General features: G+C 47.4%; 1 protein-coding gene across 7 annotated transcripts in view; it reads right to left on the reverse strand.

Annotated features, from left to right (window-relative positions):
* The window catches only part of DAB2IP (DAB2 interacting protein), a 200536-nt gene that overhangs the window by 117443 nt on the left and 55274 nt on the right, over positions 1 to 27819 (reverse strand). For all 7 annotated transcript variants that reach the window (XM_032708472.1, XM_032708469.1, XM_032708470.1 and 4 more), the window contains one exon: positions 6256 to 6359. In XM_032708472.1, coding sequence (XP_032564363.1) covers positions 6256 to 6359 — 104 coding nt within the window. The remainder of the gene's footprint in view (positions 1 to 6255; positions 6360 to 27819) is intronic.

Here is a 27819-nt window from a genome sequence, read left to right on the forward strand (position 1 = left end):
GCTGTTGATGAGCCCTTGTGCTCTTCCTTTCTGTGGAACTGCCCTTCAGACAGCTGAGAGAGAGACCTCCCTGGAACACACTCGGTTCAAAAAGGGAAAAAATCCATACCCTGCCTTGCTGAGTCCTTTGCAGTGAAGCAGGTCAGAGCACCATGTCTTTTATCCTGTCAGGCCTGTCTCCTGCTTGATGCACATAATAAATCCACAGTGGTTTGACTGCAGCTCTGTGCTGAAATCTGACAATCCCTCCTATCTCCTTCCACGCTTCCAGCACTCCCCAACTGCAAATTCCAGGTTTACTTAAAAAAAATTTCAATATATACAAGGTCAGACTCAACAAATTAAACATATATTTACAGTCTCAGGTTCATTTTCCAGTCCCTGTGCTATGCAGCACTGAGTAGGGGAAAAAGATCCCCTTTTTTAAGACAGAATTTATCTTTCATGCCTTAACCAGAATTTATCCCACGTCTCGTGAAGTACAAGCAAAAATTGAAGGACAAAAATACTCACAGATTTATGTTAATAAGATGACTTAGAAAAATCAGACAGAGGGTTCTTATTTAAATAACAAGCAATTAGAAATTTGACAATATGGGCTGCTGGCAGAGAAAGGAAGGAAGCCAGGCATGTCTGCCCTGGGAACAAGGACTGGGGAGGCCAGGAATCCACTTCCTCATTTTTACATTACAGCATCAAGGTGGAAAATCTGTAATTCTCTTGAAACTGAGGAGGATTTCAGAGGAGTAATTAGGAGTAGCTCAGCTCGTGGTTAACACCAGGACTGGGAATTGGAAATGAGGAATTTCAGCTCAGGACACACACATTTCTGGGCTTTGGTGCGTGAGCAAATCAAAGTTATTTAAGTTTTCTCTCCCTCAGTTTTTGCAGCTGTGAAAAGGAGGGTGTTAAGAACAAACCCCCTTTGTGGAGAGCTTGGAAATGCACCAAAAAAGATGCTTAAGGCACAAAGTCTGAATGCTGGTGCACCTGACAAAAAAGGATGTGACAGCAAGATCAGCCCTCCCAGTTCTCAGTAAACAGCACCAGTGAGACTGGAAATAACTGCAAATACTCCAAATGACCTCCTTTTCTTCCAATCCCTAAAATGCTCACAAACCCAAAGCTTCCAAGCACGTCCTGTTCCTGAAGTGGGGACTGAACTGAGATCCATTCTCCAAGTCATTTCCATATTTCTTGCTGCCACTGCCACTGGTTCTCCCGAGTCAGTTGACAGTTTGATGATAATGGCTTGATGTTTATATATCAGTGGTGATAATGTTCCTGCTCTCCTTCAATCCAGGCCCTGTGGAAGGGACACTTTAATGTGTGCAGCCACAGCCCAAAATGACAGTAATTTTCCCCTCGAGCTGCAATGGTTTGTAAACAATTACATTTCAATTAAAGCCAGGGTGATCACACCCAGGGAAGGGCCATTCCACCCTCCACATCACACAGGAGGAGAAATTCTCCAAAGTCAAATCATTATAATATAATTTACATGACTGCTTTCAGAAAAAAAAAAAAAAAGAAAATTAAAATGGAAAATAGTGTGTCTTATGGACAGGCAAAAACTTGGGAAAAAAATCCTTCAATATCTTGTCCACAGCAGCTTGAACTTGGATCCCATTATTTAGGATTATGTTCAGTGAAGAGGAATGGCAGAAGGGCTCCTCACTTTCATCTCTCCAGGAGTTTCCATTTAGTGCCATTAGTATTTAATACCTCATTTATCAAGGATTAAACCCAGGATGGATGGAGGAATGCCATGAGAGTAGCTTAGGATGTATCACTGCACACTCAGCTGTGTGCCAGCCCAAAGAGGCAGGAAAACTGCAGGAGAACAAGGCCAGTTCCAGGCAGGAGGAGAACCAACACCTCAGAAATGTCCTATTTCTCTGTGACTATAAATGCTGCATTATTAAAGATCCTGAAAAGCAGAGGAATGACACATGGACCACGAAGGAGAGCTCCTGCTCCAAGACATCCCATCCCATGTGCAGAACCACAGACACCAAGCAGGTGATGATGGAAATAATAATGGCAAAATGAGGATCTGGGAAAATGATCCTCTTGGCTGATAATGAACCACTGGACAGTGTGTGTCCAGCACTGGGCTTGGCCTTTGAAACTTCTCTGAGAATTGTTTCCTTCCCAATCCAACTCACACAATTCCATGGATTGTGTAGCTTAGACCTGCAATGTGTTTTGGTTTGAGGGTGGGTTTTTTTTTGGTAGCCAATGTGGCTTCAACCACAAGAAGCACAGAAGTGGTTTTGATGGTCCTGGTGATACCAGAACTGAGGATTAAAGGTCTGGAGACAAGAAATCCTAAATCCTATCTAGTAAAAGACAGGATACAGATGCTTCCTCAGACCAGCTCTGGGGGAAAGGCAGAGAGGCATTTTCAAATCTTTTAAAAATATTCAGAGTTCACTTTACATTGATTCCCTCTGGAAGGGGGGTCCTTGCACACTCAGTGAGGTGGAGTAACAGCAAGGAATCATTCTGGTTTCTTCATCCAATCACTTGGTCCAATCTTTCTGCACAAGTTCTTTGGCAATTTGGATTTTGCTTGGCCTGGGATATTTTCCCAGAAAACCAGATAAATCTGGCTCTAACAGAAGGAGTCAATAGATGGCAGTGCTTGATGGGATGGGAGAGAGTCCTCACTCAGGGAGCCTCAGCAACCCACCCCTGCTCGTGATTCCCCTGCAAGGTGGGCACAGTGAGAGGATTTCATTAGCACTCAGCAGACTCTCATCCCCTGGGCCCTGTGCTGGATAAAATACCACACAGTTTTTGGGTTTAGCCCACGCCACACCTCAGGCTGTTTGGATTCAATGCTCCTCTCTATTCCTTGAAAGGTAAATTCCAGCCAACCCAAGGCTTTCCCACCTCCCTCGGGCACAGAGGAGGCTCCAGCACTTCCCCTTGGTCACGTTGGTGTCTCCAGCACTTGAGATCAGCAGCTGCTGCCAGTTGTCCACTGACAGTGGAGACAACTCTGGGTCCCTGCCTAAGAAAACATTTTCACTGACATCTCATGCCAAGTCAAGCCTTGCCTTTCTCTTCCTGTCCTTATATATTGACTTTTCCTGAAGCACTCCTTCATTAGGTCTCTTTGTTCAAGGGGCAGGATCCTGATGAGCACAAAGGATTCCAACAGGGCCACTGAACTCCAAAGCTGCCTCCTGCACACAGGGCTGTGAGGACAGGCAGTCCTTCCATGAGTGCTTGTGATGTAAGAAATCCAGAATTTCCCTGCTTATGTTTAAGTTTTATGGCTACACACACCAGATCTACTGTTTCTACAGATGGGCTGTGAAACACACTCCTGGTTCTCCACTCACAGACTAAAACCTGGGCACTGCCCTTGTTCCTCAGAGCAGGAGCAGGGACTTCCCAGGAGTGTTCACTTGGGTTAGTCTGGAATCCATTGCCTGGAATCCAGATCCTGCAGAGCTCTGGGATCCCTGAAGTTAACTGAGGGATTTACATGGGAAATAATCATTTTACAGCATAACTGGGGCTAGGGAAGGTTTTTTTCAAGTTTAAGAAGCTTAGTTAAAAATTTTGTTTCAGTAGAAGGAGTAAGAACAGGCAGGTCACATATTAAGATACAGGAATCTCAAGACTTGATTTCAAGGTTATATTCTATAATTCAAGAAACTACCATGAGCTCCTGTTTTCCAAAACCACAATGCCCAATTAACTGTAACTTGCCTGGCAAACTTCTGTGTGGGAAGGGAGCTCCCAAGGGATGTTCCTGAATTTCCACCCTAGTTTTGAAATGAAAGAAAGCAACTGAAGAGTTCAACACTGTTAAAAAAGCTGAATCCAAGGGCTCCTGAGCTTCCCAGTCCCCTGGAGACTCAAGAGCAGAAGGATGGAGATGTCAGGGAAGAACAATCAGCTGTAAAATATGAAAAAACTTACAATCTCCAAACCTACAACAGCAGGCTCCAAAGTAATAATCCCATTCCCACTAAACTAAGGCACTAATTACTGTTCCCCATGGCTGGAGTGGACTGACTGCTAATGTTCCTCTGGTTAATGAAGGGAGGTGAGGGAGAATGTATTTCCTAAGTCAGACATCTGCTGGAATCTGGGCAGCCCTAAGAACTGCAGTAATGAACCATTCATATTAATGCAGTGACATTCCCAGGGCTGAGCAGCAGAGAGATGAGGTGATGGTGGAATTTAACTGGGGGAAGACAAAGGCCATGTGTCACCTGTGTGATGACTCCCCTTGTTTAACCCACACAGAACGACAGAGCTGCTCAAAGCAACCACATCCCACGTGTGTTCCACTCCCAAGGGCTATAACCTGCTTAAAGCTGGAGTAACTTCTCTAAAAAAAACCCCAAAAAGCAGGATATGCACCACTGGAAAGGAATAAACAGCATTTTATTTTCCCTGACTAAAAGTACACTCAGAAAAACACTTCCAAATCCTCTGTCTTGTGAAGAATCCACATTTTCCCATCTTTTGCATTTTTCATCAACAAGCAGTATGTTGTTTAAGGTCCAAAGACACTCACTTACTGAGCTGGATAGGTTCTGATGGTTGGAAGGTACAATTTATAGAACTAAAATCAACTCCTTGTCCAAGCTGCTGCTCGTGACTCATTCACCAGTGCAAATGTTCTCAGGTGAACTGGGTGTGCTCTGATTTTTTTAGATTGCACCATTGTCTTTCCTTTGAAATTCTGGTTCTGCCTCCCTGGGTTTGTTGTGCAGCAGCTGAGCCTGTAAAGAAGGTGTGGCCTGCAGAGAAAACCTGTCTGGAGCAAACCACCTGCAAGGCCATTTGCCTCTTCTCTCAATAAAAATACCTGTGTGCAAGCTGATTATCCATGATTTCCTCCTGAAAACAGGACCTGCTGATTGCCTTGGCTGGGGCTCTTACTGGGAGCATCCACCTCCAGCTGTGGATATTTTATGCTTCAACTTATTCTTTTTAAATTCCTACCTAGATTTCTCTTTTACTATTCCTTAGGTTACCCTAAATGTTACCCAGAAGCACATGGTGACTTCAGCTGGTTACAGAGCCCCAGATTCTGTTGCATTAACCAGAGATGTGTCCAGGCTGATGATACATTAGGAAAAAACCTCCACAAACACTCCCAGCTGCATCTTTGTTGCCCACTTTTAAAAATCTATTTTGATCCCACCACTGTGCTTTCATCTGCCAGCTCGGTGTACTCCTAAATTAAATCATTCCTTGGATTTGATATTACTTGTTAGATAACACAGCCCTTGGGGTAAGAATCCCTGTGATCCACTCTAGAAGTCTGCAGGAGTTAGAGAGAGGACTTACATCAGTGATAAACCCACTGTGCACGTTCCAACTAAAGGAGAAACAAAGACTTTTAACTCACTCCAGAGCTGGTCCCCAAGGATGACAGGGACTGTCACCTAAAGCTGAGCCAGCCCAGACTCCTGAGTGGGGAGAGGAGTCCTGTGCTCAGACTCCTCACTCTGCTCCAAAACTGGGCTGCAACAGAGCCAGGGCTCAGCACCAACAGATCCCATTCCTTGGGTCCTTATTCCTGTAAAATGGACACAGCAGTGCCCTTCCCACGGAGCAGCCAGACCCCCTGTGCCCTGTTGGATTTTGGCAGCACTGCTAGTCCTGTCAGTGGAGCTGCTCCCTTCCACTCCCAAACAATTCCCACTCTTCACACACAGCAAATCAGGGATGAGCAGAGCACCTCAGGGCAAAGGGATGGAAAGACATGGCAAATAGCAAATGGCTCCTTTAGGCTCCTGCTGCGAGAGGATCCCAGGCTCTGGGGAACCACAGCTTGGCAGTGTCCTGGGAGCTGATGGCAGGTTTTTCTACAGGAGGTTTTCCCTCTGTAGGAGGATGAGGACACTCTGCAGCTGCAGGCCAGTAAATACATCTACGAGTGCACTGCACTGGCACTCACCAAGGAAACCTTTCCAGGAAGGTCTCCCAAGCGAAACAACTCACCAGAGCTGCTCCAGATAGAGCAACAAGACCTGAATGTCAACCAAGATATATGTCACAGTTGCTAAGAGTATCCAACACCACCCCAGTTACTTAAAAGTAAGTCATCAACCAGTTTGACTGCAAGTGAAACACTGCAGCTCTTTTCTCGGGGTGAGCAAGTTCCTCTCCCTGGTGGCAAAAACCTCACGACACTCATTGGGATCCTGTAACACTCTCTAAGATCCTGTAGCATTAATTAAGGTCCTGTAACACTCATTAAGGTCCTGTGGCACTGACCGTGACCCGGAAGGGCGTCGTGGCCGCGGGTTCCATGGTGGGGTTCTTGTCCGGGATCCCGCTGGGCATGCTGCGCCTCTGCCCGCACCTCTCCGGGGGGGACTCTGGGGAGGGAACACAAAACAAGGACAGTTACAAACCCAGCAACACAGGAGCAGCCCAGCAATGCCAGCAGGCCTCACAAAACGTGGCTCATCTCCCTTTGAGGTGCCCTTGCAAACGAGCCAACACGGCGACCCCGAGGATTCCGCTCCCGTTTCTGCCTGGAGCAACATTCCGTCAGCAAGACTTTCACCTTCAACTATTAGCATTTTTTATACAACTGTAGGCTTCAGATAATGCCTGACAGGTTGGCATTATCATTATTTCCAGTCTGCAGATGAGTAAACAGAAACTGCATTGAGCTGAGTGGGAATTATATGCAAAGTACAGATCCGTGCACTTGTGGATTTGATCCTCCTCAGGGAAACTGCTAATGGGGTTAGAGGCACAGGATGCTTAAGTTACCTCTCTCATTCCCCCAGCAGTTTGCTTTGGAACTAGGAAAAAATTATTAAATCCTGCATTTGCTAAAGTATAAAATGAGGATAGGAATACTCACCTCCTTCCCCGGGAGCGAGGAAGGGAGGGGGCTGAAAAGGCAAAATTAATAAATATGCCCAACACTGAGGAGGAGAAGATGTTTAGAAAGTTGATTGGACAAGTCAGCCACAGCATCATGAGGTGGTGTTTCCTCAGTTCACAAACCCCCTTGGAAAGCACCGTGGAACTCAGAAAAACATCGATTTCCCAAAGCATTCCAGAGTCCTCCTTAGCCAAGCATTTCCATGGAGGCTGGTCCCTCAGCAGGGCTCTGCCCTCACCAAAGCCTGCCATCACCTGGGATCTGCAGGAAGCAACCAGCACTGGCAATTCCACCAGCAGTTCCTGAGATGTCTCTTAACCTATTCCAAAAGAGCAGACTGTGACATTCCAGCCACGGACTGGGTGAGGTGCTGGCTCAGTGACATCTTCCTTGGTTGCCACGTTACCTGGATGAATCCCAGACAGCCAAACCCAGCAGTTCCCTGCTTTCCCAACCTCCAGCTGAGCCTTCTAGTGCCTTGGCCACTTTCTCTGCACTTTGAATGTCGAGGAGGCAACAAAGTCCTTTGGTGTCATCTCCTCTCACATTCAGGCTCCCACCCCATTCCTTTGAGCCTCCTTTTGTTTCAGGCTGTCATAAAAAACTGCTTGATTACAGCATTTTGAAAGTGAGCTCGAGATGACAAGACAACTGGAGAAGCTGCTTTGCATTTTCTTAATGGCCAGAAAAAAATCACCATTTGTTTAAAGCATTTCTCATACCTGGCTGGGAAACAGGAATGATGGGATGACGTGAAAGGCAGAGACAAGAAAGGGTTTTCCCCAGAGGCACCGAGCTGTGCTCCCCACCCAAACACTGCCCAGCACTGAGGGAAAGCACTGCAAGGGTGTCACAGCCCCTCAGGGCTCGGCCAGAGCCAGGGCACAACTGTCTCACTCCTGGTGATCTCCCTTGATGTGATTCCTCTCCCAGCCACACAGGTCAGAGCTCTCCAGGGAAAGGGAGAGTGTGCCATGCCCCAGGGCTGCTGTGCACCCAGGGCTGATGGCACTGAAGGCACAAACTGAGCTCTTAACCTCTTACTTCACTGTTAAAACAAACCCAACAGAGCCAGCAAACACCTCAGCCTCACCCAGACCAAAATACAGAGCTGGGTTAGGACCTAAAGCCTCCTCTAAGTATTAAACTCATGGTTCATAAAATGTTTAGAGTCAAATCTCCCTTTTAGCTTCGTTTGAGCACTGTGGGTTTCACTGCAGGAGAAACACGTTACAAAACCCTCTGTAAGGCACCAGAAATAACCAGAAGGAGGGTTGGGTGTGGGTGTTTTGGGGGGAGTGTGGGGGGAGCTGTTTGTTTTAAAGGTTAATAAAAATAGCTTACAGGTAAATTAGTAACTCCTAACCACCAGGAATGTACAGCAGAACAGTTTTATACGGGGAACAGGATGAACATAGAAAGGTTTAACTGCCCTTTTCACTTCTTCAGGGCTGGAAGCTCAGCCTCAGGGTCACCCTGCCCTGCTGCCACAGCGAGCCCACGGCCAGTAGCCACATAAATAGGTGCTGAAAGGCAATAATAAAAACTCTCTGGAGTCACTGGAGGCTGACAAAGAAATGTCTTAATTTACAGCAGAAGATATTTAGGTTAGCCATTGGGAACAGTCCTCTCTTGCCACAGACAGTTACACCCTGGGACTGATCATTCCGAGACAGAGGTTCAGGTACAACGAGCTCCCTTCCCTCCCCTCTCCTGGGTCACACGGATACCAGACATCTCCTGCAGTTCTTTCCAGACTTATTTTCTCCCATTTCTGACAAATTTGCCCACTTGTGCAAGCAAACTGTAAGAGATCAGATTCAGTGTCTGACTTCAGCTTTTTCTTCATATTTAACACTTCTTCCTCCTCTCTGGCTGGACAGGTTTTGTGGCCAAGGTCCTGCCCTGACCTCAGTTACAGCCTCTTGGACATTTTAATGCTTCACATTTGATAAAAACCTTGATCATCCCACAGGAACACTGCAAGGTTTCCTTAAGGAATGTCTGCCATCCGTTTGTATCCCAAGAGAAAGGATTCCATGAGGAGGAACAGTACCACAGCAGGCAGCAGGGAATGACATTTCCAGAAACTCTCAGTTTTATCAGACAACACCCTCACCAGACAAGGAATTTCTCTGTAAGCTCCCAAAATTCCAGGATTACACCTCCACACGCCCATTCCTCCGCTCAGCATCAGTGGACACAGACACACAGTATCTCAGAACACAATCTGTCCTCCCAAAGCCCTCAACCTGATACAAACTTAAAACCTCCAAATCTTTCTTTTATGACCCAGAGGCCTGAAAATCGCTGCAGTAACAGTTTGGTAAAGGAGGATTAGAGTGCAGGAACACTGGCTCTGAAAACAGATTCCTTGGGTGCAGTGAGGAAAGCCAGAGATGCCAACGTGCAGACAGGGATGCCCCTGGCAAGGGATGGTTTCTGGTTCTCCACCGTTTCCACCAGCCCACAACAGAACACCCAAATAAAGGCTGGGATATGCAGATAAGCAATAAGAAGTTTCCTAATTAATGCTGGACAGCTGAACCAAGCAGGCCCACCTAAGTATGTCACCTGGTCCTTTAGAAGCTCTTAAAAACCTCAGAATTGGACTGGGAAAGGTTCAGAAGTGACTCTGAGGAGGACTGAGTCAATTCTGATGGAGATTCTTTATTCCTTGTCTAATTTTCTCCTCATTGTTACTGGCATTTTCCCTTCTTCTCTGAACTCCCCCAAGGATCACTTGGCATTTCTACTCACGCTTTACTCTCACTCTCCCTGCTGCAGAACTGTGCTCCTGTGGGCTCTCCCAATTCTTTTCCAGGAATATGTCCTAAATGTCCCCATAAGCAGCAGGTTCAGTGTCTGCACAGCCCGGGGCTGTTCTGGGCTCATCCATGTTATACAACACAGGAGCAAGAAGAAACAACCACCAGGGCTTCCTGCTTTCCCAAATATTTACAGGAGGCTGCAAATGGTTTGCGTTTTTCCTCAGTGCAGAATAAGATCTTCAAAGAGAAACTTCCTGGAAATTATCAGTCCCCTGAAGCCTCTTCCAGGTTATCCCACATGGCTGGGCCAGCCCAGTGTTTGCTGTGCAGGCACAAGGAGCTTTTTTAAGCAGCCAGAGCTGAAGGTATCCCACTTCTCCAAGAGGATACACAGCCCTGCAAACACTGCACATTAATTTAGGACCCGGGGCTTATGAGTATTTCTGAAACTGTTTCTGTACAGTAATAAACACATTTGATTTGTTGACTAATTCGAGGTGTTGGAACTGGCAGGATAATTAATCTTTCCTCCCTGTTTTTCATGCTGTGGAATCATTACAGAGCAGCACAGGGATCCCCCCAAGGCTTCAGGACAGCAGCAGAACAGGCTGTGAGGAGACCCTGGCACCCAAACTCCTGGTTAACCCACCCACCATCAGTGCCTTTGATTCACCTTCTCAGACACTGCTTCAGAGCAGGTTGTTATGTGTAACAAACACCCAAACTAATATTAACACTGTTTACTTTGCACTTTGCAAGTGAGGTGTTTCTACATTTGCATTACCTGCTCCTGTGAATCCCAGCTAGTCCAAGAGATCACCGGGATTTTACTCTCATTACTGGGAATGAAATCCATTAACTCCTTCTGTTTGTTCATCTCTCACACACAATTCCAGGGATGAGCCAGTGGGAGAGACGACAAGAACAAAAGCAAAGAGAAGCAGCTGGAAGGAATAACTAACAGGCAGGCACTTCCCAACGAGTGGACTTCCCGATCTGAAACTGCTCCAGCTCCAAACCAGAAAGGGAGGGACAACCTGAGGGAGAAGTCGGGAGGAGAAATCATCTCCCTGCACTCACCAGAAGGAAGCTGTGCTGGCGAGCAGCGCTCATGCCATGGCACTCGGAGCCAGCCAGGAGCGGGAGAAGGAGAGGTGATGACTTCATGGGAGGCAGAGAGAGAGGGAAGTATGACTGGAATGCCAGAGCAGGCACCGGGACACACGGCAGGAGGGCAGGGTCCCGCTCCGTGACGTGCTGAGAAAGGAGACTTTGGAGGGCAATAAACCTTCACCGGCTCATCCGGAGGGAACGCAGAAAACTAAGAGTCCGTCAGAAGCAAAGGCCGGTGGCAAAGGTCCCGCGGGCAGCCCTGCAGAGGTCAGGCTGGCTCCAGAGATCCAGCGGAGCTGAGCTCTCCCTGCCCTGCCCTGCCCCGGCGGGCACTGCCCGGCACCTCCGGCTGCCCCAGCGCTCACCGGGGAGGAGTTTCTGTGAAACCAGAGGGAACAGGAATTACCGGTCTCCTGCTCATCCAATTACAGCCCGTGAATTAATTTTATTGCTTAATGAATTTAGGTGCTATTCCCCTAATTTCTGCATTATCTAATAACTCCTTATTACAGACTCGGCAGAGGGGAGGAGGAGGCGCGGTGACAGTGATTTAACAAGGCTCACGTAGCACTTACAAATTAAGAACAATCCCTGGAGAACACAGATTGTAGTGTCTGAGTGACTCCAGGTCCTCAAGAGAGGCTGCAGAAAAATCAACATTTCAGACAGCTCTAGGTGGCCACATGAGGCCAGGAGGAAAGATGGATCTTTCATCTGAATCCAAAGGGGGATTTAGAAGCTGCTGTTGGAATAGAGGCACTTCTAAAAAGTGGAACAGACAACAACAGAAAGTAATAAATGCTGAGCTGAGCCAACCTTCCTCTTCACGAGGCTTGAAGAGCTGTGGGAAGTGGAGATGCAAAAATGTCTGATTCCAGTGGAATAAGAGCAGTTAAGAAGCTCAGGGGGATGATGAAAACCCTTCCTGCTCCCAGCAGCTGGACCAGGAATTCACCTGCAAGGCCACCTTTGTGGTTCAGTTACCTGGAGAACTGTTTATTGGAACAGATCTCCCAATGCTGATCCTGCAGCAAATTCCACTCGGTCCCTCACAGCAATGCTATCACCATTATGCCACGCAAAATAATTAAAAGCCAAACCTTTATCAGGCAGTAAAATAGACTTTTAAATGAAAATGGTCATGAAGCAAAAGTTTGAGGCAGGGAATGGTGCCCTCTGAACCAGCAGAATCATCTGAAAGCAAAGCCAATGAACACAGGGAGGGTGTTCCCCAGGGTAAGGAAAGCTGTGCCACCACCACTTCTTATTTCAGAATAAAATTATTTCTTTTTGCATCTCAGAATCTCTGGCTCAAACACACTTCCACAAAGCCCAGCAATCCCACTGGCTGTACCCACAACTCTTCCACGTCAGAATCATTGATCCCCTCCCCACTCATTTCATGCTCTAAGCAGAAATAGTTTCACATTTTCTCATGCTCTCACGACCTTCCCAGACAATTAAGGACGCTGTTTACAGAACTACAGCTTGTAAAAGAACCTCTCCCTTATCTGACCATTTACACAGAGAACAACAACAACAACAAAAAATATAAATTGGGATCATTACTTGCCTTTTGTGCTACACTCTGGCATAAAATACTTGGAATTAAACAATTGGTTGTGTGCCTGTAGCTGATGTTCTCCACAGTGGCTGCACCAAACAGACCCAGTTCTCACCACTGCCTTTGACTCCAGAGCCACAAACCCTCCATGTTGAGCGTGGTGGGCAGGATGCCATCTCTGACTCAGCTGTGTCCCTGCCTAAAGGCACCAAAGGGCACGTGAAGCACCACTCAGAGCCACCCAACCCTCTGCAGCTCCAGGAGCAGGGGCTGGGACAGTTGTGTCAACTCAAAGAGTCCTTTTAGAAGTGGCTGCAAAACAACAACAAACAACTCCCGGAAGGTATCAGACCACATTGGTTCCCTCAGCTAAAATTTATGAGCATCTTCTCACAAAGTAGGACTAAAAACTTGGGGAAGAAAAGCTTTTTCTTTGTTAAAGAGTGATTTGAAGTGACAGTGACCTTTGGCAGTGCATGCTGTGCACTTTAATGGATCTCCCATCAGCTCCGTGTCAGGCTCCCGGATATCGTGGATTTAATATTCCTCATCCTGCTCCTGAACAAGTGCTATTAATGGCTCTTGAATACAGCACTGAAAAAAGCCCTGCTATTTTTCTGAGCACTTGATATGTATCTATTCCTCTATTTTCTCCCATATTACCCAATGAGGGGACTCTTCCCCCAGCAGAAGCTGAGGTGTGCAGGCAGCAAAGGCACTTTCTGCCCTCTCCTCTTGCCTTCCTGAGGGCTCTGCCTGCCCAGTGTCGCAGCCCCTTCTCTCCTGGGAAGCTCAGGTGGGATTTCCACCTCCCAGATGGGGAATAAGGTGTTCCCGTTCCCGTCCTCTCCCAGCAGCGGGTTTGGGGCTGTGGCACAGCAGCAATCCCGCTGCCTCACTAGATGGAGCTGGAGGCCCTTGGCTGGCCGAGCACACCCAGCACCGCCCCAGCTCCTGCCCGGACACGGCGCTGGGGTTTCTCCCTGCAGTGGTTTCTCTGGTTTATCCATAGTTAAGAGGACTTTCCCTGCTCTTTCCCTGCTGTGGAGACCCATTCCTGCGCTCACACCAGGGCACAGCACCCCTGGGGTGACCCGGCCAAGAGCTGCCCCTGCTCTTGCTGACACACATAGGGCAAGTCCTGCCCCAGAGAAATCCCTGGGGAATATTCCTTACCTGAGGAGACAGCTCAAGCAGAGCTGCCAAGGAAAAACTACTCTCAAAGGGGAAAAAAAAAAAGGAAAGGAGAGAATAACACAAATGGGGAAGGAAAGCTAAGATAATTCTCTACATGAGGAGTCTGAAAACACCCACAGCAACTTCTTGGTGCTACAAAACTGAAGAACAGATCAGACCCACGGACAAAAGGCACAGCTGCAGGTCCCAGACCTGGTGCCAGGGAGGGAACATAAGGCATCCAGAAAATGACCCTCCCTCTCTAAAAATAAACAGCAAATTCTGCTGATCGAGCAGCCTTTATTGCAAACTCCTTTTTACTGCCTGGTATTTTTTAACTAAATATGTATATATATATATATATTTGGGTTTTTTATTCTTTATTTATCAGTCTCTGAAATAAAATATGTATGATATTTATCTTTCTCTGGTATGAGAGCTACACAACAAATTCCTCTTTTGCTACAGGCATATCGTGAGGAGCCTTTTCTCCAGGGTAAAATTGAAATCAAGCTCAGACTTAAAAAAGGAGGAAGAAACTGAAATTCTAACGTGGTTGGGGGTCAGATTGTGGCACTGCCAATACCCTGGTTAAACTGGAAGGGAGGATAAAGTGAAGTGGAACATGAGCTTCCTGCCATGTGATGATCAAGATGAGCACTGTGGAGTGTGGAGAACAAGGAGTCAGCTCTGGGGAGATTTAAATAAGGCTCATCCATCCTGCTGAACCTTCCTGCAGAGATCCTGCACTGTTACCACACTGCCTTCCACAGCACTTCAGCCACAGAGGAGAAACTTCCACGCCCTGCAATCCCTGTCACTGTCACCTGGATGTGTCACCTGGACACCTCAGCCAGGACAGGGCCTGGCTTTGTCCCTGCCATGAGGTTTGGTTTGGGGCTTTCCTAACAGCTCACCTGGCCAGGTGAGCCACCAACCAGGCCAGAACAATTTCTTTCAGGTGTAAACACCCTCACTATAAATGAAAACTTCACCCAGTTTAATTCCCAGCCCATTTTTCCAGCCAGGTGCAGTGGCTGTTGGAACAGGTCCGTGCTGGCAAAATGCAAATTAAATAAATAAATACTTAATTTCTAAGCATGATTCATCAGAGGTTTCATCTTCTCCAGCAAAGAAACAGATGTTCCATTGATGGCACTTCATTAGAGAGATAAATGGGGTCACACACGTATCCCTGTTCACATCCATCTGCGTAACAGACCGAACATTAAAACTGGAATTTCTCTTGGTACATGTGGCTCTTCCATCAGCCTCCACCAGCCCTAATGCCCAGGGCCAATTCACCCAACCCACATCACCTTAACATCCAGGGAACTTTAATACTATTCGGGGAAGCAGAAGGTTGGGATTTAACAATGGCTATTTAGGATACACTTTCACTGGAAACGTGGAAGAATGTTGGATCTTAACTAACTGGATGGCAGCAAAATATAGTATCTGTTCTGATGATACAGTGACAGGAGAGTCTGTAACCACTGCCCTTCCTCCAGCTGCAGTTACTGAGGGGCAGGATTAGGGATGGGGTTGGGAATAGGTGGGAGGGCTTTTTCTGGCTTTCCAAACATTTCCACAGGAGGCCTTAGAGCTCCCCTACCAAACACAAGCAAGCCTCCTTCACTCTAATATGCTTTAGATAAAGATAATGCTTATAAAATGAGTGTCCCCTCCTTGCCACTGGGATTATTTTGTGAAGGTGTTTGCCCAGATGTTGTGCCCAGGCAGGGGTGCCAGCTACAGCAGGGCTGCACACCTTGGCAACAGGTGTGCCCAAAATACTGCTGGGAGTCTCTCCTTCCTCACTGCTGCTCCTCAGACACCTTCCTTCCCCCAGGAATTGCATCACAATTTCAACTTGTGGAATGTACATCCTAATTTATTGTGACTGATACTCCTATTTCCTTTGGGGGTGGGTGTTTCTGCTCCTCTCACAGAAACCTGCTCTGCAAACACACTCGCAGGTGGAGCTGCACACACACACTCAGTTCTCCAGCAAACAGCACCAGAGCCAAGCAGAGACAAAAACCATTAAAAAGCAGCTTTGTTGTCACTTCCCATCCTGTCTTTGAAGTGGGAGAGAGCAGGAGGATGTTCTTACCTACACCAGCACTGACATTTGCATTTTCCATCCTAAAGAACATGCCAGATAAACCTAGGGATTCCTCCCTGCAGTCACTCCCAGGAGCAAATTGGCAGCTGAACAGCAGCACTGCAGAACAATTCAGCAATTTAGTGGCCAACACTCACCCTGCCTTCACCTTCATTCTCTGAAATTTGAGTTTGGTATTCACCCAAAATCCAGCTGGTCCTGGAAGTGAAGTTATGTAAATGAACACCAACTGTTCTCACTTCAAACACGCTCCAGCCCGACCAAAATGTGTTCTCGTCTAAGGGGATAAAGGTAATAATTGGTAACCTTTGACTGCTAAAAATGTAAAGGGAAAATATCTTTCACTTAAAACTTGCCCATTTGGTTACCATGGACACTGCTTAATCATGAAGGATGACTATTACTTGTTCCTATAGTAACCAAGAAGCTTAAGAAGCATCCTGTAATTTAACTCCAGATGCCGAATTTTACACCAGTCCACCTATTACCACATTTGGGTACTTCAGAACAAGCCCAGGCTTGATTTCTGACTCTAAAAGAAATTCAGTGATGCAGAAGTGCTGTAAGAAATCAAAAATGTGAGCACATAATGTACAAAAGAAACTTGCACTTCAAATGAATTGGTTTCTTCAAAAGGAAACATTAAGTGCTCAGCATCTAAGGATTCCTCCTTCAGTGCAAATGTTAACGAAGCAAAACTTTGGCCCTCTTTACTCCTGTCAGTGTCCTCAAAGTCCATACAATTGCAGGGCACGTTTTTCCTCCAATTGAATGCTTCAGTGCTCAGTTAAAGTGAACTTTTGAAGTGATGATGAGAGGCCAGGACTCAAAAATGAACCTCCAAGAGCAGCTCAGGGTCCCAGCCTGGCTCTCAAAACCAAACCTACAATGAAAACACGCCCCTCATGCAAGAAAAAAAGCAATGGGCAGGACAAACCTTCCAAATTCAGACCATGTGTTGCTCTAGACAGCCTTTTAGAGTATTTCTGCTCATTAAAAGCAGCAGAACACGTGTCTGACACTGCTCATCACCACCAAGCTTCACCTTCAGCACCACCAAAGAAACATCCGTCAGAACCTCTGTCTCCTGCAGGTCTGGGGGAAAGAGGCTTCCAGAAATGACCTGTGACTGACCCTGTTCCTCGACCCTCCCCAGCCCTACAGGGATATGAATTCACAGTTCTCCAAAAGCCCTCAATTTTCACAGGATTTCCAAAGGGGCCTGAGGTTTAAAAGCCTGACCCTGAGGCTGCACAAACCAGGGACATGAGTGAGGAAGTTCTGGGGGTTGTGCACCCTTTTAAATGAGCAGATACACAGACACACAAGCAATTAGTATTTACACTGAAATATTCCCTGGAGTGTTTAAAAGGAAAGCAAACTACCCTCAGTAGTGCCTGAATTGAAAAAGCAAAAGTGATAATGCCCAAATGAGAACGTTCCCTGACCCAGCTCGTTCCCATCTCCATTGAGAGCAGAGTGAATTAAAGGATTATAGAGTGCCTTCAGTGCAATAACTTAGGGGATTAGTGGCACACCAGAAGACCTCCAAGGGAAATATAGGTTTAAAAGCTTTAAAAGGCAGTTCTGTGTCTAAATTGTTTGGACTGCCACAGCTGTAAGGAGACAAACTTACTCTAATACATGAGTGATCATGAAAAGTCTGCTGAAACCCCTCTAAGCAAGCTTTTGGAAGCAATTCCAGTTTGGACTCAGACCAGGGTTTTTAACCTCGTTCTCATTTATTACCTGTGGCTTGTAGATAAAACCTCACTCTGCATTACTCGAGAGCAAATCTGCTACTTATTTCCTTTCAGAGTAACCAGCCCCTCTTAGCAACACCGTGAGGGGAAAGTGAGGAAAGGACTGAAAACAGAGATAAAGGAAAAGATGAGCAAAAAGAGACAACAGTCAATCTTCAAGTTGCCTGGAAGCTGCTGGTACAATTTCCAGATTTCTGTCCCGGCACTAAATGAGCTGTTCCTTGGACAGTGATGTCCCAAGTCCAGCAGCACTGACAATTCCCATCATGTTATTGAGGCTGTTGCCATATTTAATTCCCTCTGAGAGGTGCATCTGCCTGGACCATGGGACATTCAGGTACACGAGAGCCAAAACTCCTGAATATTTCCTATTTTGGGGCAAAAGGAAATCTCAGAGAACAGTATGGAGACACTGGAGTTTGGCTTTTCCTGCATGTTATCCCTGGACACCCCACTGGGTAAATATGAATGCATCAAACTACAGCTTCTTTCAAGTCCACCAAGTATTTGCAGTTCTTAGGAACCTGATAAAGAAAATCAAACAACTATTCCCAGGCAGTGTTTTGGAGATGTTCCATTCCACAATGGACACCCAGCCCACACTAACAGCATCAGCAGACAGGTACAACATTTCCAGTTGCCCAATTTCATCAAATTCCGGGTTCTTTGGTCAAATCTGCTTCTTTTCAAGGTGTTTATCTGACCTGCAGAGCTGCCCCTGCCTCAGCCCCCACATGTGGCTAATACTGAGCCACAGCCCTGCAGGAGCTGTTCCCACATCCCAAGTTACTCCCCACAGTTCTGTCTTTCTCTCCCTTCCCTTCCTTCCCCTACTCCTTTCATGTCTCACTATCAAAACTCCACAGCCAGCAAGTCTCAAATCCCCTCCTCTGCAATGTGCTGCTTCAAACTGGACAGAAGTTACGAACATCAAAGGAGGGAAATGCAAAGCTCTCCAAACACGGGACGTTGTTGGGAGGAGAACAGGTGAACAGTAAATCATCTGTAGGGTGTTACCTCAGCAAATGAATTGCCTGGTCCCCCAAATCCTAAAAACCAGCCAGGAAGATGGGAGGGGATGTCTGTGAGTCTCTGTTTGCAGCTCCCCATGCAAACACCAGAAGGGCCAGTGCTCCTCATTGATTCACACTGGTGTTTCCCAGGGGAAGTTTTAAAACTTGATTCATTTTTAATCTGGTAGGAATTGACAGATTTTCACAGAAAATACAAAGTCTGGATGTCCCTGACCCATCTCTGGAGGAGGTGCTGCAGGTCAGGGTGGCATCCCCAGCACTGCAAGGCTCTGCTCCCACCTCGCTCCTGCTGAAGGGTCAGTTGAACATTTGCCTCCAATAAATTCACCCTAAACTTTTGCTTATTAAAGGGATGCTGAGATTTAAGCATTGTTTAACATCAAAACAATTCCAGAACTCCTCCATCACGCACCGCTTCCCAAGTCATTAAATTTTAGTCTCGATTTTTACTAGACAATGAAGCATTGAACAAACACAGCAAAGTCTCAGCTGGAGCACTGGTGCTAAAAATAGCACAGCTGCCAGTGAACATTCCCTATAAACAGCACAGCTTAAAACATTTTGCATATCTTTTCTATGGGCATCTGTCAGCCACGCTGGTAAAATTTCAATGAAAAACTGCCCAAGTTCTGTGGTGAAACAGAAAATGCCACAAAAGAGACGTGAAAAACAAAAGCAGTGGTCATTAAAAAGTGCAAAGCAGGAAGGTCTCCTTTTCCTGACATTTAAAAGACACCACCCTTGGAAAAAAAAAAAAACCAACAAACTATTGCTAATGTTTATTACAGGGCTCTTCGCTTGCCTGCTCCCAGCCCTTAAATGAAAAACAAAGTCCTGCAGAGGTGGAAAGGGAGCAATTCCACATGGCATTCCTTGTCCAACATCACTTTTTGTTAACGTGCTGCAAACCAGGTTTTCAGCTAGGAAAGATTAGTGAGGAGTGAGTGCAATTTCAGCTGGCTTTAAATCCAATCAAACCTCCTCAGTTGTTGTGTCACTCTGGGACACGCTGGGCCAATTTCCCAGTCGCTGCTTCCCTGAACCTCCAAGGTATTGACTATTTGGGTATAAACTGATCTCTCATTTATCACTTAAAAGGTTTCCATTTCATCAAAAAGAGAGAGAAAGACTAAATTCCAGCTGTTTTCAACAGATGTGCATCTGAATAGCTGAGAATAAACCCAGCCTGACCTCAGCCTCCCAGCTCAGCGTTTGGAGCACTGAAATTCTGGGCTTTGCTGAAGATCAGTGAGTTTTCTCTTCACAGCAGCCATCAAAGGAAAGGGAGAAGAAAGCCTGTTTAATAAAAATCCTTTTCACAGAACACCTTGAAAAGCATCTGTGATAAACAGAACTCAGAGCAAGACATTTATGTCCGAGGCTGACAGAGGCAGGAGTATCAGGAACACCAAACCTTCAAGATCAGGAACTCAGAATGTTTTCACATCCTCAGAGCTTTGATGCCAAGTGATTGCCTGCAGAGTTTTACACAAGAAAGCCCTGAAGCCAAAGCTGCATTTGGCTCAGATTTGGGGCTGCGAATGGAGCACCCTGAGCAGCTTCTATCAGCAAATGGTATTTACAGAACACTTACCACTGACCCCCATTCCTTCCCTGGATCCACGAGGAGCAGCAGAGACACTCTGAATAAAGCCACAGACCCAAGTGCAGCCAGAAACAGGTGTTGCTGTGACTGAAAATTTTCCTTCTCCCCTCTCTGCCTCCCAAGTACCTTCCACTCCATTAGCTGGATCACCTGGGAGCAATTACAATTCCTGCCACCATTCCTCACAGTCACACAGCTTGGAGCGAACAGATGGGCCAGGGAAGGGCTGAGGGTTCTGCAGGTGGGGTTTTTTTAACTAACTAATGTTTACCTGCAGCGTGTCCTGACTGTCTGTGGAGAGCAGAGCCAGGAGATTTCAGACACTACCATCATTCCAGCAGAGATTAACAGTGGGGTGAAGCCCGTCTTGTTTATCCACTATCAAACAGAATGATTTAAGAGTGCTGGAGGCACGATCCCATGGGCCTCCTGAGAGCAGGCCTTGCTTTTCTGCTTGGGTTTGCCCTCCCCATCAGTCTCACTGTTCAGATATTCTAGCCCTGGGCCTCCCAAAGGGACAGGGTGGCAAACACAGCAGAACCTGAGGACTGTGCTAAAAGCCCCAGAGAGCTCTAGAGCAGAGGATACCACCACTGAAAGAGCTGCTGTCACTGTCAACAGCTCAAAGTCCTGGACATTTTTCCCCATGCTACAGCAGATTGGCTCCATCTGGAGCTCCAACACAAAGCTCTCCCCTCCTTCCCTCAGATCCCTGCACAGAAAATGCAAATTCTGCTCCCTGTGCCCAGCTAAAGGCACCACAGCAGCGCTTTCCTCAGGGAGGGGTTCTCTCTGCACCTCAGGAAGCAAAAGCCATTTCCCAAAGCAGGTCTCAGCCCTCCCAGAGCTGTGCAGGCTGTAACCCCAGCCTGACTGTTCCTGCTGCCCCTGGGGCAGGATGGGCTCTGTCCCTCCATGCCTGGGAAGGACCAGTGGCAGTGGCAGAGCTGGTCAGAGGGGCACGTGTGGGTGGGTGGCATCGCCACAGGGGGAGAGTGGGATAGGACAGTTTATAAAGATATGTTTTTAAACATATATTTGTGTTATATATATACCCAACTCTGGTGCATTCAGAGCCTGGTGGATACAAAGCAGAGGGGGCTGCAAGGGGGGCTCTGACTCCTGGCAAGCAGGAGAGTCCCACCACTGGCCCAGCAGCCAGGCTGGAATCACACCCGAGGCTCATGGGTGCTCTAGGCAGTCCCCATCCCAGAGGGATCAGCACAGGGAATGGTTCCAGGTGGGGAGGGGGATCCTGTGCCAGCAGAGATCTCCTCCCCCTGGTAAATGTGTGACAGCAGGATCCCTGTCCCAAAGCTGCTGAAGTGACACCCCTCAGAAGAGCTCAACTTCCAGGTATCCCTGGTGCTCCAGCCAGAGCCACAGGCTTACCTGGGCCCTGGGGGATCTTGGCAAAGGGTCTGGAGACTGCAGAGCACAAAAAGTTGCCAAGAGGATGTCTGGGAAACACACATGTGGCAAACCAGAGTGCTGCCAATTCCTGTGAAGTGACTCCAACACTCCTGAATTTATGGCAACCTCCCACTAAGGATTTCTGATCTTTAAGTATCCCAGCCAGAGACAGCAAACCCTGCTCTGGATCAGCCTTTGAGGAGGGGACCCTCAGCTCCCTCCTTCCTCCAGACTTGTAGGGTTAAACCAAACTCCAAAATCTAGAACCTCATTCTGATTTCTCCACTCTCCACAGCCCCCAGGCCCCTACAGCCTCCTGCTCATTCATCCTCCAGTGGGATCAAAGCTGTCAGGAAAGTATTCCTGCTGCTGTATTCCAGCACTTCCATCCCCCTGCCCAGCTGGCAGCGACTCCAGGCTGGCCCAAGCCCCACCAGGACCTGCTGGGTGACAGCACCACTGCACAACCTGCTTCCTGCATCTCTTATCAAAAACAAGGAGAAAATTCTCATCCAGTTTGCAAATCCCTCTCACATCTACAGACAAGAGGAGCTCAGCGAGCGCTGAGAGGGAGGAATCCCAGAGACAAACACAAAATACTCCAGGAGAGATCAACAGCAACGAGATTGCAGCTGGTTCAAATCCAATTTCTTACAAACATTCAGGCTGATTCCCATTTCCATCAAATCTGCCTGTGCATTCCTCGTGTTCCTGACAAACTACAACATTAAGTTCACACCGGGTTACCCAAAGGAAACTAAACACATTTCGTTTGTCACAGTAACTGAAATGACAGTAAAACATGTTGGGTTTGCACAGCACACAAATAAAGGGGGAAAGGGAAGAAAGGGAACCGGTGAATGTTCCACAAACACTCCATGTGACAGGCAAAACAACCAAAAAAATCATGGAAAGCAAACCACTGTCTGCTTAAAGGAAAAGCTGAAGCTCAGGGACTGATTGAGCTTCCTATTGTTTTCTCAGCAATGATTCAAAATCCTTTAAAATGTTCTGAATGCCAGGAAAAGAGGAAAGAGGACATGGCACTCGGCTAAATCTTGCAGTGCTAGAGTCAAGTTTGAAACCTCTTCGTAAATCAGAATTAACTCCAGTGAGACAAGTCCAAGCCTGGATTTGCACAGACACCTGATGCAGTGTTGCAGTTGTGCTTTTTATTCACACAGTAACAAGAAAAAATTAATTCTCTTCAGTTAATGGCTTTGATTAAGCTCAAGACATGATAAATATGCCTGGATTGCCACCCTGGAGGGCAAACAGAACCCTCTCCACTCCCCCCTGAAAAAGTTCAACAGCAAAACGACTCAGAGACTCCCACTTTTTGGCTGCTTTAACGATAGGCAAAAGCACCAGTAAACAGTTATTTCACACTAGAAGAGAAAGGCAGAATAGCTTATTTTAAAAATGCAACTGGGTCAGTGGCTGCCTCCAGCAGGAGAAATGGGCTCCTGAGCAAGTGTGCCCTGCAGAAACGCTCCTTGTGGACCCCACTCCTGCTGGGGAGGACAAATAGGCCCTTTTAGAGCAGGATTTTTAAAAGTGCAAAGTGATTTGGGACTACAAGTCCCACAGGTTTCTGCAATGCCTTGGGAGCACAATCTTTAGGCTCTTTGGAAAATCTACCCCTAAACTGTTCCCAGCTTTGCAACCTCAACCCCCCTGGTGACACTCAGCTCGTGAAGAACAAGAAGTTCCAGCAATACATCTTTGCACAGGGACACCATCCCGTAATCAAGGATTTTCCAAGCTCTGTAAGCATCAATTAGGCCTCCAAACATCTCCAAAAAGCAGTTCCCTTCATTATACAAACTGCAAAAGCTGAGCCGCGGTTCACTGAAAAGCCCGGGTTAGTTCCAGCACCCGCGCTCAGCTCCTAAAAACCCAACCCCTTCTCCCCCCAGCACTGACCTTGTGCAAAGCTCGCCACGCTCACGGGGCACGGGGACAGTGACAAATCATCCTCACCTACACCCGGAGCTACCTGCGAGAGCAGCAGCTCGGCTGCCTTTGCCCCGGCAATTAAAGAGAACTGTGGTTGCAATTACCCCGACTAAGCCTGTTCCGGCTGCGGGATCTGCTGCGCTGTCTCTGAAGTCGTGACCTCCGGAGCAGTCGGTAGTAGTAAGACGGTCTCCCCGAACTTTTCCTGCTGTTCATGGACATTTTTGGATCTATTTTACACACATACACACATGCAGGCACAGGTTCGCTCTCCCCCTCTGGCACAGGAGCAAAACGGTTCCAGCGCTTTAATGACCTGGAGTTTGGTTCTTGGGAGTGGAAAGGGAGAGGGGGGAAGAGGAACTCTTCACTTTACACATTTAAAAAGGAAAACAACAAGGAGAAAACGTAAAAGAGAGAGAGGGGGGGGGGAAAGCACGCGGCACCGAGTGCATGTCTCAGCTGAGGGACGACTCGAAGCGAGCAAGATAAACTGTACTAACAATTCCTGCCCCCAAAAAGATAAGCCTGCTGGAGTTGGAATAGGAAGCCAGACTTGGCCTGGGCTCTTGAAACGTGAAGAATAGGCTGGAAGAAATCCTGGACTGGATCCTCTCCGCCAGACAGCGACATGTGATCCAAGTGTCCTGGAGGAAATGCCGGCTCCCTGCGCTGCGCGGCCGCGGGTCCGGCCCGGCCCTGCCCGCCCCGAGCATCCGAGCCTGGAGGAGATGGAGCTCCAGGAGCCCGACCTGCAGCAGGAGGGATCTGGGAAAGGCTGCACTGGGGAAGGGTCTAATGATTTCCTGGCCATGGGACACATGTTAATAATCATCATGGAGCAAAAAGCCCCGGAAAATAAAGTGAAATTTGAGAGGGGAAAACTTTAATTAGAAGTTGAATGAACAGAGCTCCAGACTCCCCTGGAGGCCCATTTCCTTTCAACATTCAAACTGAGTTATAGCACATCCCACAAATTAGAGAAAGGGCCTATTTACCATTTGGGTTCTGATGGCAGCAAAGATTCTGCCTCCGGCTCATATTGCTCAATAAAATTACATTTCAATGGGCAGAATTAACACTTTAAGCTATGGAAGAAAATAAAATAAGAAATGTGTGTTAAGCAGATAAAAAAATTTCCTTCCATGTTTACCATTTCTAAAGGTCAGACGTGGATTGTCCAGAATCCTGCACTAAACTCCTCTCCTTGCTGGCACAAAAATCACTCCTAAGGAAGAGCAACAGACAACATTTTGGTGGCCAAGAACTGCTCCTCCCAGGCTGGCAGGTACCAGGAAAACCTCAGCCGAGTGGGATGAGCTGCAAAACCATGTCTGCACAATAACTCTCTGTGTTGTATCCTCGTTTTGTCATTTTTCCCAGACTTTAGTGCAGATTTATCTTTGTGGTGCCTTGTGACCAGACACGGGTTTGGCTGCGGATGAGCCCGTTCCCCAGTTCCAGGAGCTTCTGCAGAAGCTGGAAAGCTCTCCTGGACTGTCCTGTGTGGGACCTTCAACAACAAGAGGCAGAAACTACCCGAGCTCAGCACCCTTCCCATCACCAACCATCCCAATGTTAGGATTTCATAAACCTGTGCAGTCACAGAGAGCATCAAAATTCTACAAACCTTCTATTTTCCCATTTCCACATTGAGTAGTGACCCCCTGATGTTTATCAGCTGAGAAAGGCCCTTCCAGGAGGAAAACACACGGGTCTCGATCTTCCCTGAAGTCCATGCCTGGTTTTGAGGCCACACGGAAGGAATTCGGCGCCAGCTTTCAGGCGGTGCAGGAATGAGCAATCGGGAGGGCAACGACAAGTTCAGGTCAGGGAGGCAGATCCCAGCTGGACAGCAGAGGCTCCCTGCCCCGAGAGGGGGATGCTGCACCGGGACATTCCTCTGCTCCCACCCCTGCTCTTCAGCCCACATCCCACATCAGAGCCCGGCAAAGAGGAAAAGCCTTGGGTTGCTGCACATCTGCCCTCCTCTTGTCAGCCAGAATGTGGGGGTTTTTTTCATATTTGGGTACATTAAAAAAAAAAATACAGGAACAACTATAACCGTTTTCCAGATGAGCAGAGCCTCTTCCCGTGCAGCTGATTCAATTCCCAAAGGGAGCTGAGAACATCTAGAAAACAGTGATGGGAAAGGCTGAAAACACTGAGGTTTGGTTAGAGATTTGCTGTAGACAAAAAGCTGGATATTCAGGTGTCTCTCTGCAATTTTGTCTCACAATAACTGAGCTGGGAGCTCTGAAGAGAATCTTTCACAATTGCACGTTTATCAACAGAAATGTCTTTAAAATGGCCTATCCAATTCACTTTTCCCTTTGTCATTCCCAACGGGGAAAAAAAAAAAAAAAAAGGCACTGATGGAAATGAAAGTTTAAACAAAACCATTTCCAAAGCACGCCTGAACTGAAAGGAGAAAGTTCAGGTGGTTTTGCTTAACTGGAGCCAGGTGACTCCTCCTGGGAGCACGTGGGATGCAGGAGAGGTGGGTGCTGGGGATCTCCCCAGCCTCACAGGGAATGCTCAGGAGCTCCAGAGGGTGGGACTGTGGTCACTGTGCCCTCACCCACTCGAGCATTTGTCCCATATTTGGGGATCTTTGGTTTTAATCCCCCTTCAGGAACATTCCTACAGGTGACCACGAAGCAGGAGAGGTTAATGAGGGACTATAAACCATCCTGCCAAGAGGAAGCAGCCGGACAGAAAAGCATCAATAAATGGCTGGGGGGGTTTGTTCCAGTTTCTCCACCTTGGCTCTGTCTCTCTCACTTCAGTGAGAAGGATTTAACTTCAGAAGCTCTGGAGCAGCCAGGAACAAAATGAACAACCTACCTGGGAGGGGTGTGACCAGGCTGGACCTTTGCAATGGATCCAGCACTGCTCTTTTGGCTGCTTTCTTTACTGGTTTTTTCTCTTTTTGAAAGCCACCCCCTGACACAAACACCCTGTGTGCACTCTCACAGACTCTGGGTGTACTCTGGCAACACTCAATCCCTGTCCCTAAAACAACACATCCCAGCCTGGCTGGTCCCTCCAAGCAGCAGCTGGATGAGTTTGGTCACGGGGCTCTGCTGAATCTCTGGGTGAGAAGAGCCAAACATAGCAGTGATTTTTGGGGTGTTAACTCCTCCTCCCCAACACCAAACACAGACCTAACCCATGGAATTAAATATCTACCAAAGTGCAGTAAAACACCCAGTCTGAGACCCTGCTGGGCCTCAGAGCATTCACCACCCTCAGCTGCCCTGGGTGTCACCACTGCTGTCCCCCTGCCATTAAACCTGCCTAAAACCAGATTTATTTCACTCTTGTACCAAAACTCACAGCGTGTGAATAGATTTTAAATAAATAGATTTTAGTAGATTTAAATAGATTTTAAACCAAGTGCTGGGGTTCAGAGCTGCACAAACACCTCCCAGGGCAGAGCTGCTGCCTGGGCTCCCCGGGGGCCACCACTCGCCTTTTATCGGGTGTTTATGGCTTTGTGCTGGGGAAATAATGACCCCACTGCCCGAGGCAGCTCCTGCCACTAAACCTCCTGTTCTCTCTAAGGGCTTCAGAGGGAAGCAGTCATTCCTCTGAACTCCCTCTGATTTTAGGGCAAGGAGCTTGAATTCCTTATTTTGAAAGGGAAAGTTTCCCTGCTCTGTTGGGGACCCCAGTCCAGCCCCAAACTCTCGGTGTGGACAGGTCTGAGTTCACCCTGACCTGTTCACAGACACAAATAATGCCCTCGGAATTTAGGCTGCCTTCTGCCTCAGGAATTTCACTTCACTTTCCCAGACTTTTTTCACAAAGAACTGAAGTTTTCAAAACCTAACAAACAGCAAAAAAAACCCCAAAACTTAAACCAACCAAACAAGAAAAGGTGTTGGCTCAGCCAGCAGAGTGGAGTGGTGGGTATTGGTTTAATTTCTAATTTCTATTTGGTCAATGAACTGCAGGCAGATCATCAACAAATGGAATAAAAATCAGACTCCAACCCTGATTTCCCCATCAGGTGCAACCCCACTGCCCCTGCAGGATGATTGTGTTCCTTCCAGAGTCTGAGGGGAAAGGAAGAGGGGGAAATCTCTACAAAATCTCTCTTTTAAAGCAGCAGAGAAACATCCCAGTGTTCTGCCAGGGGTCCTGGACACCCTCAGGATGTGCCTGCCTGCCTTTGCCTCCACATCCCCTGCAGTCCCCAGCTCAGCTGGAAGATTTCCAGGCTTTTTGCCTCAGGGCTCCCCGGGATACACCAGCCCATGTGCAGAGCCAGGGAGGAAGGGAATTTCCTTTGTGTGAGGATAACTTCACTTGCAGTTCAGCTCTACCCACACCAAACTCTTCAGGGACCTATTTGTTTGAAGACCTCAGAAGGAAAGTTTCCTACACATTTTAATGGAATCCAATGT

Source organism: Chiroxiphia lanceolata, chromosome 21 (genome assembly GCF_009829145.1).
Source record: "Chiroxiphia lanceolata isolate bChiLan1 chromosome 21, bChiLan1.pri, whole genome shotgun sequence".
In the NCBI taxonomy this organism is placed as follows: Eukaryota; Metazoa; Chordata; class Aves; order Passeriformes; family Pipridae; genus Chiroxiphia; species Chiroxiphia lanceolata.